The sequence below is a fragment of the Muscardinus avellanarius genome (assembly GCF_963383645.1).
Source record: "Muscardinus avellanarius genome assembly, chromosome: 5".
In the NCBI taxonomy this organism is placed as follows: Eukaryota; Metazoa; Chordata; class Mammalia; order Rodentia; family Gliridae; genus Muscardinus; species Muscardinus avellanarius.
In genome coordinates, this window is record NC_137790.1 from 132,572,288 (window position 1) to 132,591,892 (window position 19,605).

A 19,605-nucleotide genomic window follows, 5' to 3' on the forward strand; every position below is an offset into this window, starting at 1 on the left:
ACCACCATGCCCAGCTTATACAGTTTTAATTCTATCAAGGCTTATTTTAAATATTTCCTGATATATCTCCTCCCTAGGTTTATCTGCCTTTGATAAAAGCCAAACATTCACACTAATTTCTGTTTAAAGGGTTTTGTGTTTTCTTTCATTACTCTGAGCTACTGAAATGACACCTTTGCAAAATGCCTTTAGGTCTGCATGAATTTGATGCCTTGAAGGATCCTGAAGTGAACGAGTTTAGAAGGAAAATGCGGAAGTTGAGCGAGGAGAAGATCCAGTCCCTGGTGGGGCTGTCCTGGCTCGACTGGCTGAAGCAGACGTACCCGCCCGAGCACGAGCCGTCCGCCCTCGACAACCTGGAGGACAAGCTCTACGGCGGCAAGCTCATTGTAGCGGTCCATTTTGAAAATTGCCAGGTATCACACTTTTCAAAGAAATATCTTGTAATAAGTCTCTGATTTTTACCAGAATGTCGCTTCATTCTTAGCAGTTTTTTCTGCTTGCCTAGTGAGCACTATTAAAAAGAAAAGTTTTATATTTAAGATTGGAGTATATTCAGAATTATGTCTAACAATGTAAAGTGATATCTTTTGTGCACATAAAATTACTCGATGCAATGGCATGATATTCAGAACAGGGTTGTCAAAGCAGTGTTTCACTGATTTTTTTTTTTTAATTTTTATTTTTTGGTGGTACTGGGGGTGGAACCCAGAGGCTTTCTACCTCCAGGCTATACTCCCAGACCTATTTTATATTTTATTTGGAAACAGGGTCTCACTAAGCTGCTGAGAGCCTCACTAAGTAGCTGAGGCTGGCTTCGAACCTGCGCGAAGGGATATTTTCAAAAAGAGGAGGAAAAAGGACCTGACCAAAATGATCTGCGGGGGTCTCGGTGGTGATGGGCCTGCAGCATGCGGGGCAGCAGGAGAGGCAGGGAGGGAGCCCAGCACGGCCAGCGCTGCGGTGTGCGGGGCACCGTACATCCAGCCACAGCGCATGGCAGTGTGGGATCTGGCATTACGCTAGAGTAGAACGCAGCGCAGCGTGCACTTCTCAGCTTTCAGAGCAGTTACACCACCGTCATGCTCTACCACACGGCGAGTGTGGTCGCCTGTCTTCTAGGGACGGCCTTAGGTCAAGGGAGGGATTCAGGGAGGACTATCTTTGCTTTGCTGTTGTAACCACAGCAGTGACAACAGCATTACTAGCCGCTGTCCCACAGTGAACCTTGTATCATGGAAAGCGTTTTCGTGCCTTCTTGGGTTTCCTTGACAACCTTCTGTAAAGTGATGGTCCTTCCCTGGAGACAGTGAGAAACTCAGAGGGCAGAGGGCGAGCTGCTCTTTTGTGCCAGGCCTCACTGCGGTCACTTGTAGGACCATGATTTTATCCTGGTGTCTGCTTTGCCCCTTTTTTTTCCCTCCAGGCTATACCTCCGGCTATATTTTACTTTTTATTTGGAAACAGGATCTCACTAAGTTGCTAAGAGCCTCACTAGGTTGCTGAGGCTGCTTTGAACCTGTGATCGTCCTGTCTCAGCTTTTGTTAGGACAGGTGTGAATAAAGCATCCTGCCCTCAGGCATGTCCCTAGACAAGAAAGTTTGTCTAGGAAAAGGCCAGGGAGGCGGCACGCGCCTGTGCTCCCAGTGGGGAGGGCGCTGAGACAGGAGGGTGTGAGGTTCAAGGCCAGCGTGTGCTAAGGGGTGGCTGAGGGTATAGCTCAGATGGAGAACACTCCTGGGTTCAGATCCTCAGTACCATAAAAGAGGAAAAGAAAATTTCTCTAGGACATAACTGTTTGTTATTCTATTCTGAGATTTACTGAGATAAGAGTTTATTTTGAGTCAAGATTTAAGTATCATAAGTGTCAAGATCAAGTTTGAAATACTATTTGGGAACCAGAGAGGTGAAATAAGGAAGTGTTGAAACGTGTTTAAAATTCAACTTGGAAACACTGACTCAGAGCAGTTTGCCTATCTAGGTCGGTCTGAATTTTATTACAGATGGGTAACATCTCTACTGGGATATACAAATTTTAATGTAAGCAAAGTATACGTGAAAGGAAGTAACCCCAGTACTTGGGAGGCTGAGACAGGAGGATTACAGGTTGGAGGTCAACCTCATCAAATTAGTGAGATTCTCAGCAACCCAGTCAGACTTTTTTTAAAACAAAAAATTAAAGGGCTGGGAGTGTAGCTAAGAGGTAGAATGCTCCTGGGTTTAATCCCCAGTACCAAAAAGAAAAATTTCTTACCAGTAGTATTTTATAAGTGAATAAACACCCCCCCCCACACACACACGCACGCACACTGAGAATGACACAATATTAGAAGAGAAGATACCCGGAAACTGACTCCATCATATATGCATTGTCTGTTCTTCCGTGTGTGTGTGTGTGTGTGTGTGTGTCACTGGGATGGAACCCAGGGGTATTCTAACTTCAAGTGACACCTCCAGCCCTATTTTATTTTTATTTTGAAGCAGGGTCTCCTTAGGTTAATGAGAGTCTCACTGTTTGCTGCAGCTGTCTTCAAACCTATGGTCCTGTGTCTTGGCCTCCCAAGAACTGGGATTGCAAACATGCACCACCACACCTAGCTACTTACAAATTTAACTGGATTAAAATAAAAGTGTTGCCGGGCGTGGTGGCGCATGCTTGTCATCCCCGCGCTTGGGAGGCAGAGACAGGAGGATCGCGCAGGTTCGAAGCCAGCCGCACGCGCTGGCTTAGGAGACCCTGTTTCCAAATAAAAATGTAAAAATAGGTCTGGGAGTGTAGCCCGGAGGTAGAAGGGCTTCCAGAAACCCCAGTATCACCAAAATAAAATAAAATAAAATAAAAGTGTTTTTTGTTTTGTTTTTGCGGTACTGGGGATGGAACCCAAGGGCATTCCACCTCTGAGCTACATCCCCAGCCCTCTTTTTATTCTTTATTTTGAAACAGGATCTCACTGAGTTGCAGAGGGCCTTACTCAGCAGTAGCTGAGGCTGTCCTCGAACTGCAGTCTCCTGTCTCAGCCTCCCAAATGCTGGGATTACAAGCGTGCGCCACCATGCCCGGCTCCTAAAATAAAAATTCACTTCTTCACAGTAGCATCAAGTGCTCAAGAGTCCCTTGTGGTATTAGCTGTTGTATTGGCCAGCACAGCATAGTGTATTTCCATTAGTGCAGAAAGTTCTGTTAGATAACACTATTTTAGACAGTTGTCATCTTTTATATTGGTTTTTGGTTTTTTGGTGGTTTTTTTTTTTTTTGGTGGTGGTACTGGCGATGGAACCCTTCTACCTCTGGGCTACATTCCCAGACCTCCTATCATTCATATATATGTGTATATGTATATATATATATAGTGTGTGTGTGTGTGGGGGGGGGTACTGGGTTTCCTGGAAGCCCTTCTACCTCCGGATACTTCCAGACCTATTTTATTTTTGGAAACAGGGTCTCTTATGCCAGCATGACTGGCTTTGAAACTGCACGATCCTCCTGTCTCTGCCTCCCAAGCGCGGGGATTACCTGAGTACACCACCACACCTGGCAGTATATTTTTATATTTTATTTGGAAACGGGGTCTCTTCAGCCAGGGAGGCTGGCTTCGAACCTGTGTGATCCTCCAGTCTCCGCCTCCCAGGCGTGGGGATTACAAGCATGTGCCACCATGCTCGGCTTTTATATTGGGTTTTTAAAAAGCATCATATCTACTTGCGACTTTCCTTTTATTTATTTATTATTTTTTTTGCATTACTGGGGATTGAACCCCAGGGGCATTCTACCTCTGAGCTACATCCCCAGTCCTATTTTTTATTCTTTATTTTGAAACAGGGTCTCATTGAGTTGCAAAGGGCCTCACTAAGTAGCTAAGGCTAGCTGCGAGCCTGTGATCTTCCTGTCTTAGCCTTTCAGGTACTGGGATTATAGTGTGCACTACCATGCCTGGCTGCGACTTTTCTTTTAAAGACAGTTTCTTTCCTTCCTTTCTTCCTTCCTTTTTTCCTTTCTCTTTCTTTCTTTTCTTTGCTTTTTTTTTTTTTTTGTGGAACTGGGTATGGAACGCAGGAGTCTTCTATCTCTGGGCTGCACTCCCAAATCTATTTTTTATATTTTATTTGGAAACAGGATCTCATTAAGTTGCTGAGAGCCTCACTAAACTGCTGAGGCTGGCTTTGAACCTGCATGATTCTCCTGTCTCAGCCTCTCAAGTACTGGGATTACAAGTGTGCACCACCCACATCTGGCTCTAAGACGATATTTTCTTTTCTTTTTTTTTTTTTTGTGGTACTGGGGGTGCAACCCAGGGGCTTTTCTACCTCTGGGCTATACTCCCAGACCTATTTTATACTTTATTTGGAAACAGGGTCTAAGTTGCTGAAAGCCTCACTAAGTAGCTGAGGCTGGCTTCGTCGAACATGTCCAATCCTCCTGTCTCAGGCTGCCAAGCGCTGGGATTACAAGCGTGCACCACCACACCTGTCTTAAGACAATATTTTCTGAAAGGGTGAATTTTTTGTGAGATCAGAAATATCAGAGGTAAAGGGATGAGATAGAAAACTGTGTTGCTGTTTAGGAGACATACAAAGAGTCCACAGCAAGAGAGTCATGGGATAGAGAGAAGCAATGGCCACAAACCATAGGCTGTAAGGAGTTGGTATTCTAGTGGGCAGGGAAGGCGGTGGGTGAAGGGGAGTCTGGCGCCTGCTCACCGTTACTCCAAGGACCCTAGCTTGTGTGCTTTGATTAGCGCCACACCATCATCTGTTCAGGCTGCTGTGCTAGTGAACCAGAGGCTGGGCAGCGCATGAACAGGGATGTATTTCCCACATCTCTGAGTATGGGAAGTCCAAGTTCAGGTGCTCCCAGAGTCAGTCTGATGGGAGCCAGAGTCTGCTTCCTGGTGCGTAGACTCAACTCGACTCGACTGCCTTCTTACCATGCCCTTACCTACTGGAAGAGAAGAGAGAGCGCTGTGGAGTCTCCTTTATAAGGGCACTGATCCCACAGTGACTCGATCACATCTTAAAGTCCCCATCGTCCAGTACCGTCATATAAGGGGATAGGTTTCTGTATATGAATTATTTTATTTTAATATTTGGTACTGGAGGTCGAACCCCAGAGGCATTCTGCCTCTGAGCTACACCCTGAGACCTATTTTATTTTTTATTTAGAAATAGGGTCTCGCTGAGTTGCTGAAGTTGACCTCGAAGCTGCAATCCTCCTGTCTGCTTCCCTCCCAAGTCTTGGAGTAACAGGCGTGTGTCTCCATCCTCACATGTAAGTGAATTTTGATGGGATACACTTAGTCTGTGGCAGGCACCAACTCTAATATAGAAAACGTAAGAGAAGAAGGCAAAATACTAAAGAAAAGAGACATGAAGCCTAGTAAATGTAGCTCTAAGACATTTGAATTTGATATATGTTGTAGGAAAGGGTGGTGATTTAAATTGCAGAATCAATGTCTAGTCAGTATAGAGTTCCTTCCTTCCTTCCTTCCTTTTTTATTCAGTACTAAGGATTGAACCCAGGGTCATTCTATCTCCGAGCTATACCCCAGCCCTATTATTTATTCTTTATTTTCTATTCTTTTTCTTTCTTTCTTTCTTTCTTTCTTTCTTTCTTTCTTTCTTTCTTTCTTTCTTTTTTTTTTTTTTTGTGGTACTGGGGTTCCTGGAAACCCTTCTACCTCGGGCTACACTCCCAGACCTATTTTTTTATATTTCTATTTGGAAACAGGGTCTCTTAAGCCAGCACAGCTGGCTTCGAACCTGCGCGATCCTCCTGTCTCCACCTCCCAAGCGCGGGGATTACAAGTGTGCGCCACCACGCCCGGCTCTTTATTTTTGAAACAGGGCCTCACTAAGTTGCAGAGGACCTCATAAGTAGCTGAGGCTGACCACAAACTTACAATCCTCCTGCTTTCAGCCTCCAAAGTACTAGGATTACAAGATTATACCACCAGGCCCAGCTAAGAATTTTCTAAAAATTCTTGTTATTCAGAGTAACAGTTGGCTGTCTTGGGTCTTATTTTTTGGTTTATTATTACCATGTGGTGGTAAATTGCTAAACTATGAGAGGTCATGTATTATCAGAGTATCTACAGTATTTCTTTGTATTATAAGGTTTTGTGATGAAGAAACATGGTAAGGCTTCATCACCATATGTCATTTATTAAGATTTTGGTGTATAAGCCAAGAGTGGTGGTGTATTACCTCTAATCCCAGTACTTGGGAGGCTGAAACAGGAAGATCGCAGATTCATGGCCAGCCCCAGCAACTTGGTGAGGCCCTTCACAACATAGTGAGGCCCTGTTTAAAAAATTATACATAAAATAGGTCTGGAAGAATAGTTGAGAGGTAGATTGCCCCTGGGTTGACTCCCCAGCCCCTCCCACCGCCACACAACATTTATTTGCACTTATGCACGGCCCAGTTGTAGATCCCTTGCTTAGCACTGTGAGGTTTTTGGGTCCCCAAAACTGTATAGATTTATAAAATTAAATAGAGTTGCTAATTTATGGTTTAATTGTTGTGTGAAATAGAGTTGTTAATTTATGGTTTAATTGTTGTATGGATTTTTTTCTTTTGTGGTTCCAGGGATGGAACCCAGGGTTATTCTTTCTCCCAGCTACACCCCCGGCCCTGTTTTATTCTTTTATTTTGAAACAGGATCTTACTAAGTTGTGGAGGGCTTCATGAACTTGCTGAGGCTGGCTGCAAACCTGTGATCCTCCTGTCTCAGTTTCCCAAGTACTAGGATTACCAGTGTGCACCACCATGCCCGGCTATAAAATACGGATCTTTTCTTACCAGTGATCAACACACACACATCTCTCCTTAGTGTGGACTTAAATTTGAATTTTTGTTTGTTTTATTTTGTAGTGCTCGAGGTGGAACCCAGAGCCTCAGGAATGCTAGGCTCTACCACTGAGCTATATCCCCAGCTCAGATTTTATAACTGTTTGGAAAATTTATGCAATCTATTATTACTTGATAGTAAACTTCAGCTAAATATTAATCTTACCTGAGGGATGTGTGGCACTCTTAGACAGTAAGATGACTTGCAAATTATCAAAGTTTTTTTTGTGTGTGTTCCTGGGGATTGAACCCAGGGTTACAACCCTAGCTAGCCCTGTTTTGAAACAGCGTCTTGCTATATTGCTGAGGCTGACCTCAAACCTGTGATCCTCCTGTCTCAGCTTTGCAAGTACTGGGATTATAGACATATGCCACCACACTTGGCTAAATAATCATAAATCTTAACAAATTTCACTTAGAATATAGAAAATATTCCTGGACAATATAGTATAAAGGATATATACATGTAAATGGTATACCTGTATGCATATGGTATCACATAATGATTCTAATTATGTTTTTTTCTGCTTCTGTTTTCAACCTTCTCTCTTAGGATGTGTTTAGCTTTCAAGTATCACCTAATATGAATCCTATCAAAGTTAACGAATTGGCAATCCAGAAACGTCTGACTATTCATGGGAATGACAATGAAGCTCGCCCCTGTGACTACGTGCTGCAGATCAGTGGGAGAGTGGAGTATGTATTTGGTGACCACCCACTCATTCAGTTCCAGGTGTGTATGCTGACATCAGTTTATCAGAAAGGTGGGTGGGTATGGATTTAATTTGTATTTCTGTTTTGTAAAAGGTATGGCCATAGGAACACTTGGAACCTACAGAAAAGTATAGAGAATTAAAGCAATAAGTAATCTTATTCTAGCTCTGAGATTATCATTAACATTTTGGCTTTTTTTTCCTTTTCTGCCATTATGCGTATTTTTGGCCTAATGACTGTGCACTATTTCTGTATGTATAGACTTATTGGTACTGGGTATCATGCCCAAGAGCATTCTACCCTCAAGCTACACCCTAGACTTTTTTTTTTTGGTACTGGGGATGGAACCCAGGGGCATTGTACCTCCGAGCCACACTTCCAGCCCTATTTTCTATTCTATATTTTGAAACAGGGTCTCACCGAGTTGCGAGGGCCTCACTAAGTAGCTGAGGCTGGAAGTCGCAAACCGCGATCCTCCTGTCTCAGCCTCTCAAATGCTGTGATTACAAGTGTGTGATTACACGCCCGGCACACCCCAGGTTTTTTAGCTAATTATTATTATTTGTTTTTGGCGGGGAGGGAGATAGCATTTTGCTGCAAGTCTTACAAAGTGGCTGAGGTTGGTCTCAAACCAGCGATCTTTCTGTCTCAGCCTCTCAGGTACTTTGTCTAAAGGTGTACGCCACCATGCCTGGCATATTAGGAAATTTTGACACAATTTGTTTTGGCTGCCTGCTCTTTCCCCACATAAACATGGTTTAAATGTTACATATTCGGCTGGGCGTGGTGGCACACACTTGTAATCCCCGCACTTGGGAGGCGGAGACAGGAGGATCACACAGGTTTGAAGCCAGCCACGCTGGCTTAAGAGACCCTGTTTCCAAATAAAAAGTATAAAATGGGTCTGGGAGTGTAGCCCGAAGGTAGAAGGGCTTCCAGAAACCTCAGTGCCACCAAAAAAAAAAAAAAAAAAAAAGTTACATATTCTATGGTAAATAAAACATTTTAAACATTTGACAAAATAGTCACTTTACATTGCATAAAAACTTATTTATCAGAAAACTTATTTATTGCGAGGTATGATGCCGCATACCTGTAATCCCAGTACTTGGGAAAATAATAAAGGAGGATCATGGGTTTGAGGCCAGGGGGAGCAATGTAGTGAGACTGTTTTTAAAAAGAGGGGGAGGGGTGCATCTTGAAGATAAAATGTCCCTGGGTTCAATCCCCAATGCAAAAAAAAACCCAAACAGACAACTTATTTATTTGTATAAAAACAATATGGGCTAGCTAGCTAATTTGTTTTGTTTTGTTTTAGTACTGGGGATTGAACCTTAGACCACCACTGAATTACATTCCCCACCTGATAGAGTAGCATTTAGATTTTTCTTTTCTTTCTTTTTTTTTTCTTGGGGTACTGGGGGTTGAACTCAGGGGCGTTCTACCTCTGAGTTACACCCCAGCCCTATACTTTTATTTCTATTTTGAAACAGGATCTTGCTAGGTTGATGAGTCTCACTACTTGCCGAGCCTGTCCTTAAACCCGTGGTTCTCCTGTCTCAGCCTCCTGAGCGCTGGGCGTACTGTTGTGCGCACCACGCCCGGATGTGAACTGGAAACGTTTAAACCTCACTCTGTAATATTTACGTGTGCTTATATTTTGTTCTGTATTTTGTTGCTTCTTTTTTTGTTACCTCTGTATGTGGTACCACTTTTTCAAGCATTTGGTCCTCAAAAACTTTCTTTAATCTTTGATATATTTATTTTAATTTAATGGTGACTTCTTTGAGTATAGACTTTGTGCAGTGCATTAAACTGGTTCAGATTACTTTTGGAGTAGAGTTTGTTTGTTTATAGTACTGGGGATTGAACCTAGGTATATTCTACCTCCGAGTTACAACCCCAGACCTATTTTTTAGTCTTTCTGGTGGTACTGAGGGTGGAACCCAGGAGCTTTTCTACCTCTGGGCTACACTCCCAGACCTATTTTATACATTATTTGGAAACAGGGTCTCACTAAGTAGCTGAGGCTGGCTTCGAACCTGTGCGATCCTCCTGTCTTAGCCTCCCAAGTGCGGGAATTACAAACATGCGCCACCACGCACGGCTGTTTTAGTCTTTGTTTTGAAACAGGGCCTCACTAAGTTGTGGAGGGCCTCACTAAGTAGCTGAGGTTGGCCATGAACCTGCGATCCTCCTGTCTCTGCCTCCCAAGCGCAGGGATTACAAGCGTGTGCCACCACGCCCGGCAGCTGTTTTGTTTTAAACAAGAGGGACATAAGCATGCCAAAATAAAATGATGACTGAGCCGGGAGTGGTGGCGCACGCTTGTCATCCCAGCATTTGGGAGGCTGAGACAGGAGGACTGTAGTTCGAGGACAGCCTCAGCTACTTAGTGAGGCTGTCCACAACTTAGTGAGACCCCATTTCAAAATAAAGAATATAAAGTAGGGCAGGGGGTGTAGCTCAGAGGTAGAATGTCTCTGGGTTCCATCCCCAGACCCGCAAAAAAATTAAAAAAAAATAAAAAGTTTCTCTGTACTTAGATGTTCAATCAGTGGTTGCTGTTTTATGTGTTGTGACATTAAATTGTCATTTTCTGCCGGGCATGGTGGCGCACACTTGTAATCCCCGCGCTTGGGAGGCGGAGACAGGAGGATCGCGCAGGTTCGAAGCCAGCCGCGCTGGCTTAAGAGACCCTGTTTCCAAATTAAAAAAGATGTAAAAATGGGTCTGGGGGTGTGGCCCGGAGGTAGAAGGGTTTCCAGGAACCCCAGTACCACCTAAATAAATAAATAAATAAATACATAAATAAATACATAAATAAATAAATGGTCATTTTCTTCGAGTCATTGTTTAAGATATACTTTTACTGTGCACGTAGTGTAGTGTTGTTCAAATTAATTTTATTCTGTTTTAAGTGTTTGCCTGAAAATCCTCACACCTTCCTTTTTCTTGCCACTGTAGTATATCCGGAACTGTGTCATGAACAGGACCCTGCCCCATTTCATACTCGTGGGGTGCTGCAAGATCAAGAAGATGTATGAGCAGGAGATGATTGCCATTGAGGCTGCAATAAGTCGGAATTCGTCCAACCTTCCTCTTCCTTTACCACCAAAGAAAACGCGAATTATTTCTGTAAGCTGTGTGTGTGAACCTTTGGTAACCCTAAAGGCATGTGATCTTGTTAGGTTATGTGCCAAGTCTCCCACACGTTTCCTTTATTCACTTCTCATTCTGTGAAACCCAATGTTCATTTTCCCAAAACTCATCATCAATTGCTTAAAAACTAGCTTTCTCAGCTGAGCATTGTAGCATATGCCTGTAATCTCAGTACTTTAGAGACTGGAATGGGAGGATCACGGGTTCAAGGCCAGCCTCTGCAACTTAGACCCTGTTTAAAAAATAATAATAGAGCTGGGCGTGGTGGCGCATGCTTGTCATCCCAGCATTTGGGAGGCTCAGACAGGAGGATCGCTGTTTGTGGACAGCCTCAGCTACTTAGTGTGAGGCCCTTTGCAACTCGGTGAGACCCTGTTTCAAAAATAAAAATAAAAAATAGGGCTGGGGGTGTAGCTCGGAGGTAGAATGTCCCTGGGGTCCATCCCCAGTACTGCAAAAAAAAAAAAAAAAAAGAAGAAGAAGAAAAAGAAAATAAATGAATAATAAAGGCCGAGAGTGTAGGTAGAATTCTTCTGAGCTCAGTCCCCAGCCCTGTATGCCTTCTAGCTATTGTTTTCCCTTGCTCTAGGTACAAAGAAGTATAAATATTCTAATTATATTTTAGTGTAAATAATGCAATCAGAAATTGTACTTTAAACCTTTTTTTTAAAATCGTACTAGGGATTGAGCCCAGAGGCATTCTACGTTCGAGCTACACCTTCACCCCTATTTTTATTTCTTCTTTGGAAACAGGGTCTCACTAGGTTGATGAGAGTCACTACTTGCTGGGACTGTTGTCAAATTGCAATCCTGTCTCAGCCTCCCAAGTACCGGGATTGCAAGTCTATGCCACTGTGCCCAGCTAAACCTAAAACTTTAATGAGCAATTTGAAATATTCTAGTAAAAGATTAGACGTTCAGAAATAGTTGAACTAGGAGTACTTTTGATTTCTATCAGCTTCATCAAAGTAGTGTTCTGGGTATGGTTTGCCTGTCTTCCTAATACTGAATTCCTTTGGTATTAACCATGTGTCATAGGCTCTCTTTTCCCAGAATATATTTATATACAGTAAAAGCCAAGTCCTAATGATCATAATGTTCTGCTTAATGCATGTGACTTTTACTTGTTAGTTCAGAGCTCTGGTTTTGCAGTTTTGCCGGTGACTTGAGAACTCACAGATGACTTCATTGCTGTTACGTAGCATTTACTTCTTCCATTAAAACACCTCTGTTTATTTCATTTTTTCGCAGCATGTTTGGGACAATAACAACCCTTTCCAAATCGTCTTGGTCAAGGGAAATAAGCTTAACACAGAAGAAACTGTAAAAGTGAGTACTTGACAAAATATGAACTTGCCATTTGTTCTGCTACATGAACAGCTCAACCTTTATGCTCAGTGCTGTCACATTGGAGATAAAATCGTATCCATTGTTAATAAAACTCATTAGTATTTTTTTTTTTTTTTGGTGGTACTGGGGTTCCTGGAAGCCCTTCTACCTCCGGGCTACACTCCCACGGGCTACACTCCCAGACCTATTTTTTAACTTTTTTATGTGGAAACAGGGTCTCTTAAGCCAGTGCGGCTGGCTCTGAACCAGCACGATCCTCCTGTCTCCGCCTCCCAAGCGCGGGGATTACAAGCGTGCGCCACTGTGCGCCACCACGCCCGGCGCGGGTATTTTGTTTTTGAATAGAGATCTACTAGGAAGATTGACATTGTTATTTTATTATATTATATAGAAAAATTGTGTTTCTATCGGGAATTCAGCAGTGAAATGGAGGCCCAGACTGCAGCGCTGCGGCAGGCTCTCCTCAGCTTTGCCCAGAGCTGCGTCCGCCGCCACTCTCAGCTTTTATTTTCCCCTTCCTTTAAACTTGCTGAGGAAAGAGAAAATGTAATAGCATTCCCTGGAAGCAAATGGATGACTGCATTGTAGACCACAAGTTGTTAACCCGTGGGGATTTATTGCACAACCCCGTACAATTAAATAAAGACTTAGTAAGGCATTTTGCTTTAAAGGGTAGAGCACGTGCTTTCCTTCTTTTACTGGGCAGGAAATGAAGAGAATCATTTTGTGATCCATGAACAAAATTCAGTTCCTTTGAAATGTTTATTGGCATAAGGATATATTCAGGGGTACTTTTATGAAATTAATCAATAATTTTTTTTACATGAAAATTAAAGATTCCTTGGGGGGGAGAAAAGGTGCTTACTAGGAGTGAAGGAATAGAGAGATGAGTGATTCTGGAGACCTAACATACAACGTAAGGACTATGGTTAATGTACTTTATACTAGAAATGTGCTCAGAGTAGTTTTGAGGCACTATTGCCAAAAAAAAGAAAAATTATTTATGATAATGCATATGTAAATTGACTTGACTACTGAATCACTTTACAATGTATAAGTGTCTAGAAACATGTTGTGGCTGGGCTCACTGGTGCAGATATACAATCCCAGCACTTGGGAGGCTGAGACCCGAGGATGGCAGGTTTGCGGCCAGCCTCAGCCTCTTAGTGAGGCCCTCTGCAACTCAGTGACGCCTTGTTTAAAAATAAAAAAATAGGGCTGGAGGTGTAGCTCAGAGGTAGACTGTCCCTGGGTTCAATCCCCAGTTCTGCAAAAAACAAAAACATGGTGTGTACATCAAAGAGGTTGCTTCTTTTATTTGTTGATTGGTTTGTTAAAGAACAAAGAGATAAGACTATAAAGTTATTCTGTAATCTGATTGATTGTGGTTTTTTTTCAGTTCTGGGAAGTGAGCCCAGGGGCATTATACCTCTGAGCTACATCCTCAGTCCTATTTTATTTTTTATTGGCTCTCACTAAATTGCTGAGGGGCTCTCTCAATTGCTGTGATCCTCTTGTCTTGGCCTCCCAACTACTGGGATTTCAGGTGCGTGCCATCATGCCTGGCTATTTATTCACTTTTTAATACATTGTGGACAGTCCTATAGATTAGTAAATATTCAGTAGAGTTCCTCGGGGATTTTTATTCTTAATGATAGAAATCACATATAGTCAGCCGGGCGTGGTGGCGCACGCTTGTAATCCCCACGCTTGGGAGGCGGAGACAGGAGGATCGTGTAGGTTCGAAGCCAGCTGCCCTGGCGTAAGAGACCCTGTTTCAAAAATATAAAATAGGTCTGGGAGTGTAGCCTGGAGGTAGAAGGGCTTCCAGGAACCCCAGAATCACCCCCCCCCCAAAAAAAAGAAATCACATATAGTGGAATCTACCTTTAAGTCATATATAGGTTTTTATCCAGTGGTTTCTGTGCACAGGTGTGTAACATAGCAATGAATGGGAATTTCTAATTTTTTTTTCCAGTTTGTGCTTTATCATGACTGTCTTTCAAAGATAACTTGCCACTTTTTTTGAGGGGGGTGTTACGGAGTGAACCCAGGGCACTTCATATTTGAGCTATACCCTCAGCCTGATTTTATTTTTGATTTTCAAATAAAATAAGCGCTCTCCCTAACTTACCATGGCTGGCCTCAAACCTGCGATTCTCCTGCCTCAGCCTCCCAAGGACTGGGGTTATAGGTGTGCACCGCAGTGCACAGCTCTTCCTTTTTTCTTTTTCTTCTTCTTTTTTATTTTTAGCAGTTCTGGGGGGTGATCTGGGGCTTTGCACATGCTAGACAAGCACTCTATCACCTAATCCCAGAGATAATTATTTGTTTTTTAGTTCGTTTTGTAGTTGGGGTTTCTCTGTAGCCCTTATTATTACTCAGTTTTATCCTCAAGAAGACCAAAGAAGCCTTCGTTCCCTGGCTTATTTATTTCCACATTGTGCTTTATTTGCGAGTCACAGAATACCTAAAATCAGTGTCCGTAGGTTTTGCCAGTTTCCACCAGCTGCCAGGCTGGATTCTCTGGTCTGTGTCGTCTGCGCAGAGGAGTGGGGGTGAGCGGCACCTGCTGTGTGCTGTGCCCGCACCCCGTCAGCGCCCTAGTTCTCTTTCCCCCGTCCATGGTAGCACGTACTTGAATGTGAGTGAGTTCAGCGCAATTAGGACATGACTTCCAGTAGGTGGCTCTCACTCTACAGGGTAGGTGCTCCCGTATGATATTAAAGAGAAGTCTGAAAAGGTCTCACTCACTTGCGGAGGCTGTTGTGGAGGCTGGCCACAAACCTGTGAGCCTCCTGTTTCAGCCTCCTGAGTACTGGAGTACAGGCATGAGCCGACGCGCCCTGCTTTGACTCCGTTCTGGTTTTGTTCTTTCCATTGGTGCATTGTAGCCATCCATCGTGACGGTGATGCAGTTCAGGGTGATGAGGTTGAGCCTCCCCTGGTCCCACCCGCTGCCTCACCTCCCATGCGCAGCGAGGGATTGGCTTTGGTGAGCGCGCGTCCATCCCGGCACTGAGCTGTGTCCTCCTTCAGGCCTCCCGCCCCCTCAGCAGCCCTCCACCACCGAGGGTCCTCCTGTGTCTGCAGTCCGCCCTGCGGGATTTAGTTTTAAGAGTTGGAAATCGTGTGGCACTTCTGAAAGAAGCCCCGGTTGGTAAAGATGTGTTCGCTTTTTCATGTGTTCCTTAATTTGTTTTATTACTGTTTTATTATAGATTTTCGTGTCTGCTCATGGAAAACATTGCTCTACACTCTTCTTTACATGTAATGTCTTTCTCTTATTTTTGTGCCAGGGTGATTTTGGTGCTGTAAATGAGAAGATTTTCTCTCTTTTCTTTTTCTTATTTTCTTTTTTTCTTTGCGGTACCAGGGATGGAACCCAGGAGCATTCTACCTCTGAGCTATACCCCCAGCCTGGCTTCCTGTCTATTTTCTAAACAAACTTATGTAATATTGGTATAATTTTACCTTTATGTTTGATTGAATTGATTCTAAACCATCTGAGCCATAGGTTTTTCTTTGTGGGAAGAATTTTTTTTTTTCCCCTGGTACTGGGGTTCCTGGAAACCCTTCTTTCTCCAGGCTACACTCCCAGACCTATTTTATATTTTTTTATTTGGAAACAGGGTCTCTTAAGCCAGAGCGGCTGGCTCCGAACCTGCGCGATCCTCCTGTCTCTGCCTCCCAAGCACGGGGATTACAAGCGTGCGCCACCACGCCCGGCTGTGGGAAGAATTTTAATTAGAAATTTAATGTCCTAAGTAGATATGTAGGCAATCAGATTTCTCTGCATGTGTGTGCACATGGATGTGTTTTGATAATCTTTGTCTTCCAGATGATTTTAAAAACTGATTAGATTTATTGGCATCAAGTTTGTGATGGCCCTTTGATTTAAAATCACTTCAAAACTGGTTAGATTTTTTGGCATCAAGTTTGTGCTGTATTGCTCCGTAACACATAGCTACAAATTCAGCAACTTAAGCAATATTTAGTAGCTTACCAGGTGCAACCTTCCGTGTTCTCTGCCTGGGGTCTTTCAAGGTATCCACGTATTGTGTCCAAAGGAACTTCGTTTCTTTCTGAAGGCTCGGGGATGGATCTACTTCCAAGCTAATGCAGGTCATTGGAGGATTCTCTTCTTCATGGTTGTAGGAAGGAGTACCTTCATTTCCTTGGGGGCTGTTGGATAGGAGTTGCACCCTTTACTAAAAATTGCTCTTTGATTCTTTCTTTTTTCTTTCCCTGCCTTCTCTTTTCTCCCCCCCCCCCCCATGGTACTGGCGATTTTAACTAAAGGGTGTCTGTCCTACCTCTGAGCTACATCCCCAGCCCTACTTTATTTTATTTTTTATTTTGAGGACCTTGCTAAGTTGCCAAGGCTGGCCTTGAACCTCTGATCCTCCTATCTCAGCCTCCCAAGTACTGGGATTACAGTTGTACACCACCGCACCCAGCATCAAACACTGAATCTTTTTTATGCCTAGAATCTTTTGTCAAGAAGGCACCAATCCCTTGAAAGGGATTCACCCAATAGGTTGGGCTCACTGAGGATAATTTCCATTCCTTGAGCCACCTGTATGATATAGTATAATCTGATCTCAGGAGTCCAGCCCATCATATTTATAGACCCAGAGCTTATACCAGAAACACGACTCTATGAGGGCGGAAATGAAAAGCCCAGGTGTCCAGATTCACCACGCTGCCTGTCTGGCCTTGAATGTCTTTCATCCCTGGGAGCCCGCCCGCGGCTCCCCGGGCAGTCCTTCCTTACCTTACAATACTCATCGTTCATGTATACATGTTCATATTGGGCAGAAGCTGAACTTGGCACTGCCCACCATCTAGAAGATGGCATTAGTCCACCCGAGAGAGCACGAGAAGGAACTCTGTGGTTCTTCCTCTAGCGGGAACGGGGTCTCCAGCTTCAAGAGTATATTTCAGCCTCGATTCCTGCTCGCTTTGATTAGTTTTCTCTTCGCTTTCTCTTTTGCCCCCGTCTAAGCACTGCTGTGGCAGCAGCAACAGAGGTCACACAGCAGTGGGGACAGGCAGGGACCTAGAGCTCAGAGTGGAGCATTCCTCTTTAATAGAGACGTGGTCCCAGGGCAGCGGAGGAAGTCCTTGGCAGCTTCCGTCCTCCCATTGCCATTGCGTTGCGCAGCATAATTTGCAGGAAATCCCCACGAGAAAAGCCTCAGCCCCCGCCGAGTGGCCAGCGATGGCCCAGGCTATCTGAAGATGGCAGAGAGGGAGAGGCTGGAGAAGCATCGCCTTTAAAGCGTCTTAACGCTTACGGTCTAATTTCTGAGCTGTTCATTCGAGCACCCGAGTCTTAACAGGCCACACACTTTGGGACGGGAACTTCGACAAGAGCCACCTCCCGAGGCTTAGACTGCTCGTGCGTGGCGCACACGGAGAGCAGGCGCAGAGCCCGCTTCAAACCCAGCGACGACTAAAACCGCAGCTCGTTGGAAGCTGTAACTTGAAGCTCACCTTTGTCCCCAAAGCCAAAGTGTGACACCCTCCGCAGTATGTAAGTCAGACCCTGAGTCCCGAGGCATACTAGTCAAAATATCAGGACTGCAGTTGAGAATTGCCTGGTATGTAAAGGACCAGGACAGCACCAAGTTGGAAGTGTGGAAGTGCCGATCAGGAGTCAATGCCCAGCTGACTCACACATTGACTCACCTCACAGAGACCCCAAACCGTTACTGATGTGCTCTGATAGCTGGCAAGCATGACAAAGGAGCTCTCAGCAAGAAACAGGAGGGACGCGCCACTGAAATCTTGGTCCTTGTCCTGACGCCAAATAGAGTAAGGAAAAAAGAAGCTTTATTGATTTGCTAGCAAACAGGGAAAATTCAGTGAACTGACCTTCAGAAATGGCTGATTTTCCCTCCTCCTAAAGGGAATGCCAGGATTCCTAAAAGAAACTCAAAGACTAAGCTCCAGGTATGTTCTTTAGGAAACAATTCATGTCCAAATGGTGTCCTCAAGATGGCGTTCTTCAGTGCTGAGTGTGGTGGCGCACACCTGTGACCCCCGCACTTGGGAGGCTGAGAGGAGAATCACAGGCCAAAGCCTCATCATCCTAGTGAGACCCTGCCTTAAAAAAAAAGTATTTAAAGAAATAATCACATTTTTTTTTCCATTTTGGCAAGAGATGTAAACATACAAATTTAAGAAACCTAAAGTAACCCAAACATGATAAACCCAAAGTAGCACAAGCTTAGACATGTTTGGTATTACATGATGATACTTCATAGCCTAGTTACAGGGGTCTCAGCACCCCTGTCCTATTATTAAAAAAAAATACACACACACACACACACACACACACACACACACACACACACACATGTTGAAGAAACTATCTTAATTTTATCTCATTTCAGTGTTGAAAGGCTAAATAATATTTGTGCATTGAGGTGAATACATTTAATGTAATGGTCTCTGACATCTTTATGTGTTTAAAGGTCACACTGCATTCTTCCTATAAGTCAGAACAAATCTTTACAAAATTGACATTATAAGAAATATGTGATTGGGGTATGGAGCTCCCAAACCCCTTACAATTCCACGAGTGATAGGAGCATCTTTTATTATAATATTTGATATAGTCCTTGGTTCCTGACATAAGAGCTTCTAAAGTCCTTGGAATCTGGGTTGAGATAGGAATATATGTTTAAAAATATATTAATGAAATTATTGGTGGCTAAAAGTCTCTACATAGCTTCAGGATAGCGCCTGGTTACCAGAGATATCAGTCATGTGAATTAGAGGATTCGAACTTTCATCCCTACCCCCTGACCGCCAGGTCAAGAAAGAGACCAGAAACCAATGTAATCACCAGTGGCCAGTGACTTAGGCAGCCACGCCGACTCAGTGGAGCCTTCATAGCCTGCAGTCAGTGGGCTCAGGGCTCCAGGGTCGGGAATCATCCGTCCAGGTACAGCCCCAGCTCCGTGGTGATGGAAGCTCCTGTGCTTGGGACCCGCCGGTCCCTGTCCTACGTACCTTTGTATCAGCTCTTCATTTCTGACCTGTGTAAAATCCTTCATAATAAGCTGAGAATCCTCTTTCCTTGGGTTTGAGAGCCACTCTGCCACATTATTGAACATGAGGAGGGGGTTGTAGGAACCTTTAGTCAGATCGATTGATCCATAGTGGAGATGATGATCTGGGCTTGCGGTTGGCATTGAAATGGGCAATGGGCATGGTCTTGCGGAACATGAGCCCACCCTGATTCCGGGTGACTCACGTCCAAATTGAACTGTAAGACATCTAGTTAGTGTCCAGGGAATTGGTTGGTGTGGAAAGAACACTGGTGTCTGCCATTAAGTGTAGAGAAGCACTTTTTCCCTTTAATAGGCAGTCAAGGGTGCAGAGTGGCACACTTGATGAAAACATGGACTTCAGCCTATTCATGCTACTGATCTCTTTTTGTGTCTGACATCTAAAGGCATAAATGTAGTGGATTTGGCCATATTGTGGAACAAGAAGGAAGTTAAGGTGTTGATGTTGTG

General features: G+C 43.9%; 1 protein-coding gene across 1 annotated transcript in view; it reads left to right on the plus strand.

Moving 5' to 3' along the window:
* PIK3CB (phosphatidylinositol-4,5-bisphosphate 3-kinase catalytic subunit beta) overlaps nt 1-19,605 on the plus strand; it is a gene marked incomplete at both ends in the record, with an annotated part of 69,486 nt that overhangs the window by 11,006 nt on the left and 38,875 nt on the right. Inside the window, 4 exons of the mRNA XM_080695846.1 lie at nt 193-416; nt 7,401-7,580; nt 10,529-10,699; nt 11,975-12,052. Of these exons, the coding sequence (XP_080551972.1) occupies nt 193-416; nt 7,401-7,580; nt 10,529-10,699; nt 11,975-12,052 (653 nt within the window). The remainder of the gene's footprint in view (nt 1-192; nt 417-7,400; nt 7,581-10,528; nt 10,700-11,974; nt 12,053-19,605) is intronic.